This window comes from Podarcis tiliguerta, assembly GCF_965153285.1.
Source record: "Podarcis tiliguerta genome assembly, chromosome: 2".
In the NCBI taxonomy this organism is placed as follows: Eukaryota; Metazoa; Chordata; class Lepidosauria; order Squamata; family Lacertidae; genus Podarcis; species Podarcis tiliguerta.
This window is the reverse complement of record NC_139535.1, coordinates 13888493-13908490: the sequence shown is the minus strand read 5'-3', so window position 1 is coordinate 13908490 and position 19998 is coordinate 13888493. Positions and strand designations below refer to the sequence as shown.

The 19998-nt window shown below is 46.3% G+C and overlaps 1 protein-coding gene across 2 annotated transcripts; it reads right to left on the bottom strand.

Annotated features, from left to right (window-relative positions):
- Window positions 1-2224: 2224 nt before the first annotated feature.
- On the bottom strand, window positions 2225-19410 carry LOC310670814 (TNF receptor-associated factor 1-like). 2 transcript variants are annotated; one of them, XM_083426582.1, is made up of 6 exons: window positions 19325-19410; window positions 12396-12462; window positions 9467-9754; window positions 7223-7400; window positions 5213-5361; window positions 2225-3582 (listed from the first exon to the last, which is right to left on the bottom strand). In XM_083426582.1, exons 1-6 carry the CDS (start codon window positions 19327-19329, stop codon window positions 3364-3366), a joined length of 906 nt encoding a protein of 301 aa, XP_083282708.1. In that variant the 5' UTR covers window positions 19330-19410; the 3' UTR covers window positions 2225-3363. The 2 variants fall into 2 exon arrangements, with proteins under 2 accessions (XP_083282708.1, XP_083282709.1); XM_083426583.1 differs by lacking the exon at window positions 19325-19410 and adding an exon at window positions 13113-13567.
- Between the last annotated feature and the right edge of the window lie 588 nt (window positions 19411-19998).

Here is a 19998-nt window from a genome sequence, read left to right as displayed (position 1 = left end):
TCTTGCGAAGCAAGCCCATAGAGAAATTCGTCCTGCGAAGCACATTGAAAAATGGAAAACCCTTTCGTCTAGCGGGTTTTCCATCTTGCGAGGCATTCGTCTTGCGGGGCACCACTGTAATATCCTTTTTTGGGGGGGGGATGATAATCACATCCTATTCCAGGTGTCACCTTGTAACAATGTTGAATTTTGGACACTATGACAATAACCCTTTGCATTGTGTAGTTATTATAGGTCCATCCACATGGGTGGGTGGGTGGGTGTGTACACACCAATGTGGTTGGCAACCTATTTCCACTAGCAGCCATTTGGTTGCCCTTGCTCTGCGGAATAGCATTCCTGTTGAGATACGACAGGTGCCCAACTTCTGGAAATACAAACTTTCCCAGAGAGATAACCAGGTCTTTACCACAAGTGTCTATGTTGCATGGTTTTAGTTGTGTGTGTATATTGCTATTTTTATAGGGAAAAGAGGTGCTGGGATTCACCATGAACAACTCCCTTGTTCTCTTATAATGCCAATGGCGACCACCTGAGAGGTGCCAGAATTGAGTTCCGGCTGGGGAAAAAACCCTGCTGTTTCTGCGTTGTACATCTTCAATGTACAGTGGTATCTCGGGTTACAGACACTTCAGGTTACTGACTCCGCTAACCCAGAAATAGTACCTCGGGTTAAGAACTTTGCTTCAGGATGAGAACAGGCGGCGCAGCAGCAGTGGGAGGCCCCATTAGCTAAAGTGGTCTTCAGGTTAAGAACAGTTTCAGGTTAAGAATGGATCTCCGGAACGAAATTAAGTTATTAACCTGAGGTACCACTGTACATTGGCTTGATATGGCTGTTGGAAGGAAAAAGATCAATAACAGTAATTTCAGTTCTTCTTTTCAAAGATTCCTGCCAGAAATGGTGTATTTCTGTGGTAGCGATCTTGAGCGAGGCCTTGGCAAGTGAAAGGAGTTGGGGCCTGTTCTTTCTTTTTTAAAAATTCTTTTTTATTAAATTTCCCACTTTAACAATCCAATCAAATCACATTAAATATTCCAGATTATACATATACATATCAAACAATCCGAATATTCTGCCAAATTATAAATTTCTTAATAGGACTTCCCATGCTTCACGTCTGGAGGGTTCTGATCATCTCATACTTCTACTGCTTTTCATAGTCACTTCCAATGGTTCCTCTAATTCTTTCGGTTGTTAACCTTCCTTCTTTCACAGTCTCTGAGTTGTTCCCACAAGCAAGTTAAAACAAGCAATGATGCGTTTCTGTGTGGTTTTATGTCTATGATTCCCCTCTATTGTAGTGATCAGATGGGATCACTATGAGGAATTATAAAATATGCATCAAGCCATTGTGTCCGCGCTGAAAGCATTGCGTTGACTGGGTTTGATTCATTGACAATAATTTCTGATCAAATCCCGCAAGCCTCTCCATCTCTGCCATTTGATTTCTCTTCGCCTGACAGGCACGTATAAGCATTCTAAACACAGACTGGTTGTTCATCAGGCATCCTGGGTCATAAAGATAGTAGATAGCTTTTTTGATGTAGCTATTGTTAGTTTTGTTAATCTTAGGGCCAGGAAGAGAGTTCACAAAGAGATGTTAAATACTGCTAAAATGCCTCTCCTGTTTATGACCTCCGGGGTTTCCTAAAAGCAGTCCTCCTTGCTTCCTATTTTATTTACTCTGGACTACTATGCATGCTCAAGTTAGCTCTTTGTAGTTTTAACTTTTAACTTTGTCCCCACATGGGGTTTTTTAAATGCTCAGAGGAAATCTGGTTCTTACGAACACTGTGTAAAAAGTTCTTTTGTGAATAAAATGAGGGTTGGAGAGAATTATTATTATTACAGTGGTGCCCCGCAAGACGAATGCCTCGCAAGACGGAAAACCCGCTAGACGAAAGGGTTTTCCGTTTTGGAGGTGCTTCGCAAAACGAATTTCCAATGGGCTTGCTTCGCAAGACGAAAATGTCTTGCGAGTTCCTGCGGGGTTTTTTCCCTCCCCCCCCTTTCCCCCAAGCCGCTAAGCCGCTTAACAGCTGATCCGCTAAGCCGCTTAACAGCTGATCCGCTAAGCCGCTTAACAGCTGATCCGCTAAGCCGCTTAACAGCTGATCCACTAAGCCTGCTAAGCCGCTAATAGCGCTAATCCGCTAAGCCGCTAGACAAAGAGACTTGCGGAACGGATTCTTTTCATCTTGCGAGGCACCACTGTATATGCACTCCTCCCAGAGTCTTGCTGGTCAAGCCTCGTGTGTATTTTATTAATCAGAGTCCAATCCATCCTTGCTTTGGGAACGCTACACTCTATAAGTTCGCAGCATCTCCTCACACGCTGGTGTTTCTGCCGAATCAATCCAAAGGTCTTTTTGTGGCTGGCAGCCGCCATCTTCACTCAGTTCCGATCAAATCAAGTGTAAGCGTTGGGGCCTGTTCTTAGTGCAGTCGTGACTGCAGCACATCATTTACTGTCATTGTAATCATTATTATGATCATTATCCCATTGCCTGTCACGCAAATGTGTTCCAGAGCAATTATGAATTTAATAACGGCGAAACGCATCAAAGGCATTTGGGAAAATGAAAACAAAAAACCTACAAATGCTCACCCATCCATACTTCTAAAAAGCACAAATCCTACCCACCATAATAAAAGGGAAGTAGACCTCATATCTCAATACTCTAATGGCCAAAAGTTCTGGGCGCCTACAAACAAGACTGGTGGTGCTACACTGCGCTTCCGAGGAGACCATCGTGTGTTGTGGTCTTTTCAGGTAACCTGACAACCTCCCTGACCTTGCAGTCCTAAGAAGGCAAGGGAGAAGAAAACAACAACATTGAAGGCCTATCAGACCACCGGCAGGGCACAACACCAGCTTGGTGGGTCGCTGGTTTCAGGTACAGCAGGCGGAAAACCAACAGGTGCAGTCTTGGCATGGTGCCACAGGGAGGGGGAAAGCTCTACCTGTTGAGATGCTAGAATTAAGGCAGAAACACTTTTTTTAAGTTCACACCTTTCATCCGTGCCGTAACAGCCTGGATTTTACACAAAAGTGCTACACAGCTCTTGGAATAAATTACTAAGTTTATAGAACCTGCCATGTTTTGGGTGCTGAATTTACTTTCTTCTTCTTCGGATAGCACAGAGCGCTCGCTGCCCTGTCTTGCTAGCGTTTTGAGGGTGACAAGGGAAGCTTCCAAAGGTTTGCTTTTTTTTCTTTTTCCAGTCGCACCCCGTTTGAGAAGAGACTGTGGAGAATGCAGCAAAGGGTCCCTTTGGGCAGAGGCCTTTGGAAACTTGCCACCTCGGCCTCTCGGAGCAGCAGCCATATGGTAGGAAGGGCAAAAGTCACCCAAAGTCTAAGCCTTTGTGTCTATCACAGCTTGAATGGCTAATGTGTCGTTATGGATATAGGTAGCCCCCGGGGCGTGGAGCAAGTTCAAGGGGCAGAATTCGGGCAGGCCGCTGGCCACGTTGGCTTCGCTCGTGGGGCGCTGGAATGAGGACGAGGTCTCCAAGGGGCGGAAGGAGGTGGAGATGTGGCGCTTGTTGACTTGATCTAGGAGAGTGAAGGTCACCTGGGGGGGGGGGGGAAGAGGGCAAAAGAAGGGATGTCTCTCAATTGCAAATGTCAAATCAATTGTAACCATCACAGCTTCTGAGTGGTCTTTCATACGTCTTATATATGAGCTTGTTGCCAAATGGAACCTTGAACCACAAAGGTATGTCTAGGCACCGTCTTCCATGGAGATTATTATTATTATTGTTATTATTATTATTATTAATTTCATTTTTATGATGCTTTATTTTAAAGGGGGGAGATCTTAAAGCGGTTTGCAAAAACATTGAAATATCAAGTGAAACAATCCAGATTACAGTGGTACCTTGGGTTACATACACTTCAGGTTACATACGCTTCAGGTTACAGACTCCGCTAACCCAGAAATAGTGCTTCAGGTTAAGAACTTTGCTTCAGGATGAGAACAGAAATTGTGCTCCGGCAGCGCAGCAGCAGCAAGATGCCCCATTAGCTAAAGTGGTGCTTCAGGTTAAGAACAGTTTCAGGTTAAGTATGGACCTCCGGAACGAATTAAGTACTTAACCCGAGGTACCACTGTAAAACCAATTCCAGCTTCAAGGAAAATACTTCAGATCCTGCTTTAAAAACGCAGCAACATTAGAAAAGAAACAATGATTTGATGTGCTATAAACATGCAACACCAGATGGCGGCAGAGAGCAGGAAATTTTTAATACGCTTTTTTCCATAGGGTTTTTGTTTTGTTATAACAATCTAATTCCCAACTTACTTATAGTGGTCCCCCTGTGTGGAGATCCACCTCTGGTGACATTTTGCTTTCCCCATATTTATTTACTGACTTCATTTATATAGCTGCCCCGTAGGAGAAGAACTCTGGGAAGCCAGTGAGGTGTAGTGGTTAGAGTGCCGGACTAGGATTTGGGAGATCAGGGTTCAAATCCCCACTCGGTCGGGAAGCTCACTTAACCTGCCTCACAGGATTGTTGTAGAGATTAACTGAGGAGGGGAATGAACCATGTTTTGGAGAAAGAAAATGGGAAATGAACCCAGTAAATAAGCCCTTCTGCTTACCTGCTTAAGAAAGCTGGAGACCAGCCACATAGAAATGTCGGTCGCCAGCCTGGACCGGCACCAGTCTCAAAACGCACCTGGCTAATTTCTAACACCGGTTGTTGGACTCCAACTCCCCTCAGCTCCAGCTAGTCAGGGATGATGGGAACTGGAGTCTAGCAATGCTTGGAAGGTTACAGGCTCCACACCGCTGCCTTATGGCTCTTATTCGACTCTCCTATACCCCCAGAGGGACCGTGTCCCAGAGGGATGCGGGTGGCGCTGTGGGTTAAACCACAGAGCCTAGGGCTTGCCGATCAGAAGGTCGCCGGTTCGAATCCCTGCAATGGGGTGAGCTCCCGTTGCTCGGTCCCTGCTCCTGTCAACCTAGCAGTTTGAAAGCACGTCAAAGTGCAAGTAGATAAATAGGTACCACTCCGGCGGGAAGGTAAATGGTGTTTCCATGCGCTGCTCTGGTTCGCCAGAAGCGGCTTAGTCAGGCTCCCTTGGCCAATAAAGCGAGATGAGCGCCGCAACCCCAAAGTCGGTCACGACTGGACCTAATGGTCAGGGGTCCCTTTACTTTACCTTTATACCCCAAGCACAAAAGCCGCCGTACCTTGTGCCGGAAAGGCCACTTGAGATGGAAGTCATGTTCTCCTCTCATCAGAACGAGGAAAAGCGAGAGGTGGCTGCCTGCTCCTGCCCCGTCTCCGTTTAGGAACAGCTTGAGGCAGAGTTTGTAACCATAGCGACTGGTGTAAAACGCTTTGTGGGCAAAAGGGAAGGAAACAGGTGGCGTCAAAAAGATGGGTCTGTCGTTGAAAGTCTACTCAATATTGATCCAGAGCAAATTCCAATGCATATCGTTGGCAGAGTAAAAACTGAAACACGTTGCAGGATTCCCCCCAAATACAGTGGTACCTCTGAATGCGAATGGGATCCGTTCCGGAGTCCCATTTGCATCCTGAAGCAAACGCAAACCGCGACTGCGTGGGACGCGATTAACCGCTTCTGCGCATGCGTGTGACATCATTTTGAGCGTCTGCGCATGCGTGAGCGGCGAAGTAGTGTTCCGTTACTTCCGTGTCGCCGCAGAGTGCAACCCGAAAATGCTCAACCTGAAGCAACTTCAACACGAGGTATGACTGTAGACCAGAGGAAATTATATTTCATCCAGCAGAGCTTTACTGAAGGCAAATGAGCATAATGGTCACAAATCCAAAACGTTCAGGATTGGCACTGCCCATAAGAAATCCAGTTGCAGCAGACCTAACTTAAACTTACAATCACTTATAATAGGTCTAAACCTTAACACTAAGCATGCTATGTACAGAACACCGGAAGGAAAAGAGATAGAGAAAGAAAGAGAAAGTGAAACCCAGGCTCCTTCTGGCCTATTTTTATAATCAGCATGACCTTGACAGAAGAGGTAGCAGAACCAGTTTAGGCCAGCTGTACTCAGCTTCTCTGAAAGCATAACTCAAACATCATGAGCCTTCTGCTTGTTTCTTTCACACACAGAAGCTTCCAGAACCCTCTTGAATTAAGTAGAATAGGAAAGATCTCTACACATCAGGTCAATACTTTCTGCACTAAGAAATGAAAACTGAGAGGGTTACGGTACCCGAGTGGACAGTGGCGTAGCGTGGGTTGTCAGCACCCGGGGCAAGGCAAGTAGGTAATTTGCGCCCCCTAACCTGGGGCAAGGCAAGTAATTTGCGTCCCCCGCTGCACTGTCCCTCCCCCAGATAGTCCCTCGCTCTCTCTCCGCACCGCACGCCTGGCACCCTCCTCTCCACAGTGGGCGGCGACCCGGCGGCTCGGATCGGATTCGCACAGCCAGCACTGCAGTGAGAGAGAGTGAGTGAGCCAGGTAGGGGCAGAGAGCTGCGAGTGCGAGCGCCCCCCCCCAAGATGTTGCGCCCGGTGCGGCCGGCCCCCCCTGCACCCCCCACGCCACGCCACTGCGAGTGGATAACCTTGGTTTGTCCCATGCTGGGCTGGAGATGGAGAGGCACCATGGGTGCTGACTCACACCCCTTCCTTGCATCTCCCAAGTTGTATTTGAGAATGCTGTATTTACTGTTGTTAGCCACTCTGAGCCCAGCTTCAGCTGGGGAGGGCGGGATATAAATAAAAATTTATTATTATTATTATTAACATCAAGGCCATGTTCACACCACAGTCATGGCTTCCCCCATAGGATTCTGGGAGTTGTAGTTCGTTAAGGGTTCTGGGTGTTGTTGGGGAACCCTTATTCTCCTCCCAGACCCAGAGTGGTTTAAGATGATGAAGAAGAAGAGTTTGCATTTGATATCCCGCTTTATCACTACCCGAAGGAGTCTCAAAGCGGCTAACATTCTCCTTTCCCTTCCTCCCCCACAACAAACACTCTGTGAGGTGAGTGGGGCTGAGAGACTTCAGAGAAGTGTGACTAGCCCAAGGTCACCCAGCAGCTGCATGTGGAGGAGCGGGGAAGTGAACCCGGTTCACCAGATTACGAGTCCACCGCTCTTAACCACTACACCACAGTTTAAGAGCTGGCCCCTCTTCACGGGGAACGTTCTTACAAAACCAGAACCCCCCTTTGCGTTTCTTTCCCCCTCGTGCTTTCAGGTCAACTCACTGGGGGAATACAGGGCAGGCCTGTTTCCTGTTTGCACCTCCTGCAGTCTGAGTCCCATCTCGGGGACTTTCCAAAAGAAACACCCGTCGTACGTGGTTTGCTCCAAGACTTGGAGACGGGATGCTAAGTTGCTGATCATTACATCCTTCAGGGTCAAGAGAGAGTCTTGTTGTTGAACCTGGAAGGAAATGAATGGAGAGCTGTCAAGAAGCTGCCATCCATTTCAGATGAAGGTGATGGACTATATGGAACTAGCAGAAATGACTGGCAGAATCCGAGACCAGGGAGAAGAGCTGATGGAAGAAGACTGGAAGAAATTTAAAGATTATTTACAGAAACAATGTAAAATTAATGAATGATGGAATGATGTTAGATGGAAGCTAAGGGGTTTATAGCAACAAGGTTTGAAGTACAGGGAAAAATGGAATGTTAAACAGAGGGAAAGGGAAAGTTAAAATATTAAGATAATAATTAGGATAAAGGTAAAGAGGGAAAGGATTTGCTGAACAAACAATTGCATTGGAATACAAAGGAGGGAGGTGTGGGGAAGTCCAAGAAACAAGCTAAGGCAAGACTTGTTTTGAAAGATGGAATTGTTTTTAATTGTTGTTATTTTTTGTATTTTTTCCCCCTTTGGTATTGTTTTTTTTCTTTTTTCTTTTTCTGTTTGTACTATATTGTGAAAATCTTAATAAAATATTATATAAAAAAGAAGAAGCTGCCGTCCATTTGAGTGTGAGGTTAACAGAACATAAAGCCAAAATGCTCATAGGGACATGGGAGGAGCTGCCTCAGACCATCTCAGTATTGTCCCAAACTTGGGTCTCCATCTGCTCTTTTTGGACTGCAGTTCCCATCATCCCTAGCTAGCAGGACCAGTGGTCAGGGATGATGGGAGTTGTAGTCCAAAAGCAGCTGCATGGCAGCAGTTCTCCAGCCCTAACTAGATTTGGTGGGCAAAATTTGTGCTCTGTCACTGAGCCCAAGGCTCTTCCTCAAAGTCTTTTGCATCAAATTATTCATACCTTCAGTAACAGAGGAATGGTGGAAACTGCCTAATGCAGTCATATCATTGTTTCATCTGGACCAGTGTTTTGCAAAATAATAATAATAATAATAATAATAATAATAATAATAATAATGGCCCAGCGCTGCTCTATAAAGTTCTGGAAACAGGATGTTTAAACAGCAGCATAGGAGTGTTTGCAAAAGGACTTCAAAGCACAGTGTCACCTGGTACCACTAAGGTGCCAGGTGATTGACAGGTGGGCAGCCCCACCCACCTGTCAAATTTGACCCTCCAGGCATGGGAAGATAAGGCTCCTCAGCCTGCTGATGTAGTGGAGCTACTTTGAGTGTTCCAGTAGTGCCCTTATAAATGCTAAGGAATAAACCCTACACAAATCTGGAAGGGAGTCCCTAAGGTGGTTGAATATGCGCCTTGTACGCCTCCTGGCAACTCCTGCAGCCAAGCTGGTGCCAAAACTCTTGCTCTTCCTTGCTTTGGACCACATCAGCGAGGCTGAGAGCAGGGACTTGTCATCTGGCCAGTCCAGGACCACCATACGCACTGCCCAGGTTTGCGTTCCAGAAAGGTCACTTTGCTAACGCAGCCATTTGACTTCACCCCTGGGGACGTACTCCATTGTCTCCTAAGACAGATGGATGCCAACAAATGCTAAATAACAATGGATGTACCGTGCTATATTAGAAGCAAAAAAACTTGTTTTGATGAATTAGAAGAGCCGCAAAAGATTCCATTGAGTGGGGCCCAAAACAAACTGGGAGAGCCCTGGTGTTGCCATGGAAGTCAGTAGGTCCAGAGCCTGTGAGGAGGGAGCGGCATCGGCATGGACGTTGAAGTCTCCCAAAACCAGTAGGTTTGGGAACTCCAAGGCCCAGCCCGCCACCACCTCCAGCAGGTCTGACAGGGTGGCTGCCGGTGTGCTGGGTGGTCGGTGCACCAGCCAGACAGCCAAGCTCTCCTTGGTGCCCCACACGAGACCAACACATTCAATGCCGGAGATCGCCGGTGATGGCAGAGCTCTGAAAGAGCAATCCTCCCGGATTAACAACGCTACTCAGATATCCAGATATCCAGTTTGCACCAGCATAGCCAATGGTCAGGGAACAGGGGAGTCATAGCCCAAGAAAATCTGCAGGCCCATAGGCTCCCTGTTCCTACTCCAGTGTTTCCTGAGAGCGAATCCTAGTCTTTCCAAGCTGCATGAGATGGCCTCCTACCTTCTCCTCCAGGTAAAGGATCCTGGCCATGGCTTCTCCAAGGGCATTGGCAGGGGCCTCCTCTCTCCTGCCCAGCTCCCGACTCAAAACCGAGACAATGTTCTCCAAGGTCTTCTGCCGGGTTTCCAGCTCGCCCAGCTTCTGCTTACATGGAAGGTCGGACTTTAGCCTCTCCCACAGCTTGTCCAGACCCGATAACTGTTGCAAAGCCCCGAGCAGGTGAGAGTGCTGGGACGCCATGCTTCCACCTACTTGTTCGTCGGGAGCCTGCTGATATCGAAGGCTAACCTGCAGGAGAGCATCGCCCATTGTCATTTTGTTGTTGTTTTTTAAAAGTATTTTTATTAAGCAATTTCAGCGTAAGTAAATATCAATCCACATAATCAGTCACATTATTTCCCCCCCCCCCACCAAAGACTTCCCTCAGCTCCCCTCTCTGATTTCTTTGCACCTCAGGTTACATACACTTCAGATTACATTCGCTTCAGGTTACAGACTCCGCAACTCAGAAATATTACCTTGGGTTAAGAAATTTGCTTCAGGATGAGAACAGAAATCACGCAACGGCAGCAGGAGGCCCCATTAGCTAAAGTGGTTCTTCAGGTTAAGAACAGTTTCAGGTTAAGGATGGATTTCCAGAACGAATTGAGTACTGTACCACTTTATTGTTCTCTGCATATTATAAAATTGTACATATCGTTGCCTTATCTGTCCTGTGTTCAACTAATAAATTTGTGGGTGTTTATTCAAAACCTGCCAAGGAGTCCAAATCATTTTGTTGTCTTTTTAAGTAATTTGTAAAAAGTTCCCATTCTTCCTTGAATTCACTATTGTCCTTTTCATGCAGTTTGTATGTCAATTTGGCCAATTCCGCATAGCTCATCAATTTTTCTTGCCACTGTTCTTTCGTTGGGATTTCCTCATTCTTCCATCCTTGTGCTAACAAGACTCTTGCCGCCGTTGTAAATAAGTTCTTTATTTTTCTTGGTAGGTCTTGTCCTACAATCCCTAACAAAAATGCTTCTTGTTTTTTTTACAAATGTCAATTTAAACTCCCCCCCCCCCGATTCATTATATATCATTTCCCAAAAATAACTTCTCTGCATTCCCACCACATATGATAAAAAGTCCCTTCTTTGTCTTTACATTTCCAACATGTGTTTGACCCGGTTTTATACATTTTTGCTATATGTACTGGTGTTATATACCATCTATACATCATTTTCATATACCGGTAGTTTTCTTTCAAAAGAGAACAGTCCGTAAATTTTAAAACTATTTTCCACAGTTTTTCCTGGTCCTCAAATTGTATATTATGTCCTATATCTTACGCCCATTTGATCATGACCGATTTGACCTCCTCATCTTTTGTTTCCCATTCTAGCAAGATACTACAGTGGTACCTCGGGTTAAGAATTTAATTCGTTCTGGAGGTCCCTTCTTAACCTGAAACTATTCTTAACCTGAGAACTTTAGCTAATGGGGCTTCCCACTGCCACCGCGCCGGTGCCGTGTGATTTCTGTTCTCATCCTGAAGCAAAGTTCTTAAACCGAGGTACTATTTCTGGGTTAGCGGAGTCTGTAACCTGAAATGCCTGTAACCTGAAGCGTATGTAACCTGAGGTACCACTGTATATGCTTTCTTCAGCAGCTTCACTTCTTCTATAACTTCCTTTTGAAATCTAGAATGAAATGTCTGTAACCTGAAGCGTATGTAACCTGAGGTACCACTGTATATGCTTTCTTCAGCAGCTTCACTTCTTCTATAACTTCCTTTTGAAATCTAGAAGTTGTAAAACTAAACCCTTTCTTGTTGTCTTCCTTGTACATCTCATGTAGTTGTCTATAGTGTAACCAACTCTGAAAATGATCTTTTATTTCCTCATAATCTTTTAATTTCCTTCTTGATCCTTCAGCAAATCTCTATAGGTAGGCCACTTCCCTTTTTTGCCAAGCGGTTTGAGTAACGAAACTTCAATTGGTGATAACCACCCAGGTGTTTTTTGTTCTATCAGATCTTTATACCTCTCCCACACCCTCATTAGGGACAAGATGGCTCCTGCCTCTCCCCAGCTGTAGAGTGGCCATGGGCGCCGCTTGCACGCCATCCATACTGGCTGCCTCTCGCACGGCGGCCGTACGGGATGCTGCACATGCGCAGTGCATACGGGCTGCCCTGTCCCAGGTGCTGGAGAGGGTTCCTTCGCCACTGCCTACAGCCATTCATTTGTGTTCGCAGGGAGGAGAAGTGTGTCTATCTATCTATCTATCTATCTATCTATCTATCTATCTATCTGTTATATATTCAGTGGTCTGTGTTTGCCTGAGCTTGAGTCTAGACTAAGGATTCTGAGCCCCTGTGTTCTGATTCAATACATGATATCCAATCACAGAACATTTCAGGATTTGGGTCTCTGCCATTGGCCCTTAAACTCTGAGTCATGATTCGCAGCTTGGAAGTTTGGACAGCCAATCATGTTGGGAGTGGGAGTGGCCCAGGCCTTCAGAAATGTCTATAAGCAGTTGCTTTGCCCCTGTTGTCCAGTTCTGTTTGTTCAATAAAGGTTCTTGCTGTTATCACTGTGTCTTGCCTTGTGGGGACCCACCTACACCTACACCTACACCTACACCTACCTAGAGCCAGTGTGGTGTAGTGTAGTGGCTCAGAGCAGTAGACTCGTAATCTGGGGAACCGAGTTCGCGTCTCCGCTCCTCCACATGCAGCTGCTGGGTGACCTTGGGCCAGTCACACTTCTCTGAAGTCTCTCAGCCCCACTCACCTCACAGAGTGTTTGTTGTGGGGGAGGAAGGGAAAGGAGAATGTGAGCTGCTTTGAGACTCCTTTGGGTAGTCATAAAGCGGGATATCAAATCCAAACTCTTCTTCTTCTACCTACCTACCTATCATCTATCATCTCCTTAAGACCCACCTTGTCAAAATGAGTGAGGAGCTCAATTCCTTTCTCCTTCAGGCATTCAGGTGAGGACATTTCACAGCTGCAAGGCAAGAAAGTAAAGAAAAGAAAGGTCAAGACCACTCCTGCCAACTCAGGCCTATATAGTCCAATATCCTGCTTCTCACAGTGGCCATCCTGATACTTCGAGCAAAGCAGGAAGAAAATGCCCATCTCTTATTTTCTGACAGTATGGTGCCTCTGAGGCTCCATTTAGCTCTCGTGGCCATTGGCCAGGCCCACCCTGCTTCAGCAACTGGTGCAGTGGCAGCAGGGCCAGCCCAAGACATTATGTTGCCTGAGGTGAACCAAAAAATGGCGTCCCACCTCTCTGCCAGGGAAGAAGGGGACAACCTCCCCTTCCCTCAATGGAGTTAGGCTCCAGCCTTTTTTCTGGCTCGAAACTTGCCAGAACTGCAGTATGTTCCCATCAATATTATGGGTCACCACCTCTCTACTACCTGTGTTGCCAGCTGGTATCCTTCCAGGGCTCTGGGAAGTTACTTCCATTGTTATGTTTGTTTCAGAACTGGTTTGAGGCTTCCTTCTCAGATATAGACTGAGGCTTTGCCTTAATTGTTCCTTCTTTACCTTTCTCTTTACTGCCCCTTGAGGTGGATATGTTTAAACCCTAGAAGTCTTCCAAGCTAAACCCCTAGCACAGCTACTATATGGGGCTCAGATTTGGACTACCTTAGCACTTTGGAAGCTGTTCAATCAAAGTTTCTAAGGCAGATTTTTTCTGTACCGCCATGCGTCCCAAACGCATCATTGAGACTGGAGGCAAGTCTCCCTTCAGCAGAAGTACGGACTTGGCAAAGAACTCTTAACTTCTGGCTCCGTCTAAACTCAAATCCCCCCCAGTTTACTATCCCTAGTACTTTAAGACTCCCATAAAAGTGCCTGGCTTAAAACCGCCTATCAAAAACTTCACTCTTGTGGCCTATCCCCACAACACCTACTCACTATGGGCCCTACTAAAGCAAACAGTCTAATTGGTCAACGTCTAAATGATATCAAGCATCAGAACAACCTGGCCACTATAAGGAAATTCTGCCCTTGGTATGTTCATTTTCCACCTCTCCATTTCGATTCTCTGGCCCCATATCTGCACAAACTTATTGTCCCCAAATACAGACGTGCTTTTACACTTGCAAGACTGGCTGTTTTGCCATCTGCTGCACATGAGGATCGTTTCCAAAAGATCCCGCCTGAGAAACATCTTTGCCCCTGTGGAGATGGTAGCACCGAAACAGCGGCCCACGTCCTCATGTCTTGTACTCTCTACAAAGACCTGAGGAACGAGATCATCACCTCACTCATGCTAACCATCCCAGGGCCTCAACCACTGCCACAATGTCCTTTTCTTCTATCAGATCAAAATGAGCAGATAACAGCAAAGGTTGCTAGGTTCGTAGCTGGGGCAATCAGAATAAGGGCCACTAACTGACGGCTGATTCAGGACTTTACATTGTGCTCTTATATCAAATTTCCTTTTCTGCGCACACTGTAATGTTTTACTGTTGCTATGGCCATTGGCTAATGCGAATAAAGTTTTATCTATCTATCAGTGGAGTTAGACTGCCGGCCGTGTTACCAGATTCCTTGCCATTCCGTTGCTGCCAGAGGTTTTTAACTGCCACAAGCGCAGTATAGAGTAGATCTCCTGCAAATGATTACAGCCATTTTGCATCCCCTCCCTGGCTCCCGCTGTTGTGCCTGGGAGCCCTGCTTTGGGTTCCCCCATGTATTTAGTTACTCAGGCTGCAGTTCAAACATTCTGGGTTTCCCCCAACATTCTTGCCAGTCATGCGAGGAGATCACAGTTTCTCCCCCCCAGATGCAGCCGACGTTTATTCCACTCAGCTTTGTCACCAGATGACATCAAGTGTCAGGGAATTTTTTTTTCTGTGGTTAGGGGGGAGAGAGCCCCAGGGGAACCCCACCTCTGAGATGTGCAGGGGAGGGGAAGCAGTGGGTGGCTGGCTGGCTGGAGGCAGCGGAAAAATGTAATTCCCCAGCTTTCAGGAAGAAGGAAAGACCTCATGTAAGCTGAGAATGGCACAGGCATTTTCCAGAGTGGGAAGGGGGAGAGTCGCTCGGACCACGTTTACGACCATAAATTTAAAGCGCTGTGATGCCACTTCTAATAATAATAATAATAATAATAATAATAATAATAATAATAATAATTGTTATTGTTATTATTGATTTGTATACCATCCTATACCTGTAGGTCAAAGTTACAATATACGAGCACAAAATAGAGAATCAAAATAACAAAAGCGCAAAATGCATAATCAAAATAATAAAAGCACAAAATACAGGGTGAGTCTTTTAAAAGAAGTCCCGTGGAATATGTGTACTGTGTATCCATGGGGCCTCTTTTAAAGGACTCACCCTGTACATAATCAGAATAATCCAAGCACAATCAAAATAATCCAAACAATTAACCGTACAGTGGTACCTCAGGTTAAGAACTTAATTCGTTCTGGAGGTCCGTAATTCATTCTGGAGGTCCGTTCTTAACCTGAAACTGTTCTTAACCTGAGGTACCACTTTAGCTAATGAGGTCTTCTGCTGCTGCAGCGTGATTTCTGTTCTCATCCTGCAGCAAAGTTCTTAACCCGAGGTACTATTTCTGGGTTAGCGGAGTCTGTAACCTGAAGCGTCTGTAACCCGACGTACCACTGTATACACACACTAATAAACAATACACTCCCCAACAAAAGCCCCTAAACAATACTCCAGCCTACAAATACAAAAATCCAACTCACATATAATGTTTAACAATTTAAAACAACCCCGCTCTCCAAATAAAACAGCACCCACCCAAGTTAAAAAACCCATCGAACAGCTCCGCCCCCCGCCCCCGAATTCTGGGAGCTGTCGTTTGTTAAAGGTGCTTTGAATTAGGAGACCTCTATTCCTCTCCTATTCCCAGAGCTTCCCGTGAAGAGGAATTGAATGTTAAACCACTCTGGGAACACCCAGCCCTACGTGTTGTGAAAATGCTGTGGTTGAAACTTGCCCTCCTCCCACACCTAGTTCAACTCCTAGCTTCGCCCCAGACCGAAGTTTCCAGCTGCAGTCTTGTCACACGAGGATTCGAACAATCGACGTCATTCCTTTGAGCATGTGCGAAGTATTTTCTCTTTGCCACCGTGTAGCCACTGGGAGTTCTTTAACTGCTGGGCAAAAACATTCTTTCATTACCCAGGCTTTAAGGCCTTCATCCAAAAGATTTTAAAGTGTTTTTGGCCTCTTGTTGGTGGGACAGGTCTCATCAACTGCAATCTGTCCCAAATTTAGTTTTTGAGAAGGAGGAGGGAGGGGCAGAGCTGATCCTGCGGCGGTGCTCCCACCGAAAAGCTGTACAGTGGTCCCTCAGGTTACAGACGCTTCAGGTTACAGACTCAGCTAATCCAGAAATAGTACCTCGGGTTAAGAACCTTACCTCAGGATGAGAACAGAAATTGCACAGCGGCGGCAGCGGGAGGCCCCATTAGCTAAAGTGGTACCTCTGGTTAAGAACAGTTTCAGGTTAAGAATGGACCTCCAGAACGAATTAAGTTCTTAACCCGAGGTACCACTGTACCTGTAAATTCTGGCTTAGATGTGGATATTATAGGAGGAAAGGAGAGCGAAGGACATAACTGCAGGTGCTCCAAAGCCATTTCCTTTTTCTTTCGCACATTTATGTCCTGCCTTCATAAAATTCAAGGCTGTCTCCCCATCCAGGCTCTGACCGGACACAAACCCCTTTAAGCTTCAGGGAGGCAGCTATCGCCAGCGCTGCTGGTGTAGTGGTATCATGCAAGATTCCCATTCTTGCGACCCGGGTTCGATTCCCGGGCGGCGCACAAAGCATTTTACGGGGTTTTTTGGGGGGGGGGGACGACGACTAAGCAAGGTAGCTGTCATTGTGGGTCCTCAAAGCATGCCCCCTCTTTATCAAACAGCTGAGCCATGCCACCGAAGGCAGTCTCTTGGGCCTTTGAGGGACAGTAGGTCACTGGTAGGCAGCCCTGTTTAGGGAAGTTTTTAATATTTAATGCTGTACTGTTTTTAACATTTGATTGGGAGCTGCCCAGAGTGGCTGGGGAAACTCAGCCAGATGGGTGGGGTATAAATAAATTATTATTATTATTATTATTATTATTATTATTATTATTATTATTATTATTACTGGTAGATCATCTCCTTTGCATGCAGGTTCTATTCCTGAAATCTGCCACAGGCAGCTCAGTGGGCTGGAGCATGGTGCTGATAATGCCAACATTGCAGGTTTGATCCTCATAGGGGAAAGTCGAACTTTTATCATATTTTTTATCGTGTTTTCAATACTCTGTTGGGAGCCGCCCAGAGCGGCTTGGAAACCCAGCCAGATGGACGGGGTATAAATAATAAATTATTATTATTATTATTATTATTATTATTATTATTCCAGTGGTACCTCGGGTTACATACGCTTCGGGTTACAGACTCTGCTAACCCAGAAATATTACCTCGGGTTAAGAACTTTGCTTCAGGATGAGAACAGAAATCATGTGGCGGCAGCGGGAGGACAATTAGTAGATCCCTCCTTAGAGAGGTTTGACAGGCACCTTCATTGTACATCTTTAGGAAAAAGCATTCCTCTTTAACCAGACCTTGGGCTGACTGACATCCGGTGCCTTTTAAAAATGTGCTGGGGAGAGGGAGTGTTATTGGGTTGTTTTTGTTTTTATTACAGTGATACCTCAGGTTACAGATGCTTCAAGTTACAGACTCCGCTAACCCGGAAGTAGTAGCTCAGGTTAAGAACTTTACCTCAGGATGAGAACGGAAATCGCTTGGCGGTAGCGGGAGGCCCCATTAGCTAAAGTGGTGCTTTAGGTTAAGAACAGCTTCAGTTTAAGAACGGACCTCCGGAACAAATTAAGTACTTAACCCGAGGTACTTAGGGTTAAGTACTTAAGTACCTTGCAGGGGGTTGGACTAGATGATCCTCAGAGTTGCTTCCAACTCTACAATTCTGCGATTCTATGTCCCAGTAGGGCTGGGAGAGACTGCTGCTCAAAACCCCAGAGAACCACTAATGCAGCGGAAAATGCTGAGTTGATGGGCCAGTTGCCCAGGCTTCCTTAATACACAGGCAGCTAAAAACTCCTGCCTTCCCACCCCCCTTCCCATCAAGAACATAAGAATACTGGATCAGGCCAAAGACCCCTTTGCTCCAGCATCCTTCTTCTCACAGTGGCCAACCAGATAAAATAAGAGAATCATAGCATTGCTGAGTTGGAAGGGAGCCCAGGAGTCATCTAGTGACCAGGATATTATAGCAAACTTTTTCAGCAGGGGCCCGGTCCACTGTCCCTCAGACCTTGTGGGGGGCCGGACTATATTTTGGGGAAAAATAACGAATGAATTCCTATGCCCAAAAATAACCCAGAGATGCATTTTAAATAAAAGGACACATTCTACTCATGTAAAAACACGCTGATTCTTGGACCGTCCGCTGGCTGGATTTAGAAGGCGATTGGGCCGGATCCGCCCCCCAGGCCTTAGTTTGCCTACCCATGATCTAGTCCAACTATAGAATCATAGAGTTGGAAGTGACCACAAGGGCCATCGAGTCCAACCCCCTGCCAAGCAGGAAACACCATCAGAGCACTCCTGACATATGGTTGTCAAGCCTCTGCTTAAAGACCTCCAAAGAAGGAGACTCCACCACACTCCTTGGCAGCAAATTCCACTGTCAAACAGCTCTTACTGTCAGGAAGTTCTTCCTAATGTTTAGGTGGAATCTTCTTTCTTGTAGTTTGGATCCATTGCTCCGTGTCCGCTTCTCTGGAGCAGCAGAAAACAACCTTTCTCCCTCCTCTATGTGACATCCTTTTATATTCCTGCAGTGCAGAAATCTTTTCCCCAACACGGGGCTCAAACCCACAACCCAGAGGTTAAGAGCCTCTTCTTCTACTGGCTGAGCTATCCGGGGAAACCCGCAAGCGGGATTCAAGCACAAGACCCCTCTCCCTCGCCATGGTTTCAGCAGAAGCCTGACTGCCACCCAGCATGAAGGCAGAGCATTGGCCATTGTGGCTATTTGCCACGGATAGACGTATCCTCCCTGAATTCACCCAGTCTTCTTTTAAAGCCGTCCAAATTGGCGGCCATCGCTGCTTCTTGTGGCGGTGAGTTCCGTAGTTCCGACTATGTGACCCATGAAAAAGCACTTTCTTTTATCTGCCCCGAATCTTCGAACCTTCAGCCTCGTTGGATGTTCACGAGGCCTAGCGTCAGGAGAGAGGGAGGGGGGGAAACTCTCTACGCTTACACAATGCTAGAAACCTCTAGCACAGTGGTTCTCAACCTGGGGGTCCCCAGATGTTGTTGGACTACAACTCCCATCATCCCTGAGCTCTGGCCTTGCTAGCTAGGGGTGATGGGAGTTGTAGTTCTTTTAAAAATTTTTTTTATTATTTCTAATTCACAGATAATTCCTTTTCCCATCACCACCCACCACCCCTCATCCCACCTTTGTGTTAAGACTTCCAATCTACTCAACTGCAATTTCTTTCCACTTCTATTACTTTCTTTCGCACAACCTAACTTCATGCTTCTTTTTCTGTTACACATTGTTATCCGTCTTATTTAGTATTTCAGTATTTAAAACGGAACTTGTTTATCCTAATAGGAGTTCTGAGTTCTGGAAGGTGTTTAAAGGATACTTGCCAAACCATATTGAAAAATCGGGAGTTGTAGTCCAACAACATCTGGGGACCCACAGGTTGAGAAAGGCTGTTAGCATGTCACCTGCCGCTTGCCTTTTCTGAAAAGTCACCCCTGCTGAAATCCATCCACCCTCCAGCCCTGAAAACGATGTTGTATGTTGCCTTCCCCTCCTGCCACCAACCATGTACCTCATTGTCTTCCTGGGTCCTGAAGATGCCCGTCATGTGCCTCTCTCTTTCTGAAGCTTTCTGGCTTCCCATCTGAAAGCAGGACGAAGTTTTCCCCCTCCCTTGGATGTACCCAAGCAGAGTGGGCAGGGAAAGCTGATTGGTTGGCGGCGGAGGCTGTCACAGCTGCTGGGTGGGGGAATCCCAGAGCCGGGGAGGAGGTCCAAGGTAAGTCATCATGCCAAATCAAAATCAGAACTGAAAACAAAGAGCGCTTTCGATTTAACTTGCTCAGCCAGCTTCAGAAAGGTGGTAAGTAATTCGTTGGGGAAAGCCACATGCGTTGCATGCCGAATTGCAGAATCGCAGAGTTGGAAGGGACCCCACGGCTGAGAATGTCCCCTGCCTGAAGCTCTGGAGAGCTGCTGCCAGTCAGTGCCAGACAACACTAAGATAGATGGACGAGTGCTGTGGCTCAGTATAAGGACTGTGTGGCAAGATTTCACATTTCTACCCTGGTTTATTTAATTACCCTGAAATAATGGTGTTATAGGGACGCAGGTGGCACTGTGGTCTAAAGCATAGAGCCTAGGACTTGCCGATCAGAAGGCTGGCGGTTCGAATCCCTGCAACGGGGTGAGCTCCCATTGCTCAGTCCCTGCTCCTGCCAACCTAGCAGTTCGAAAGCGTGTCAA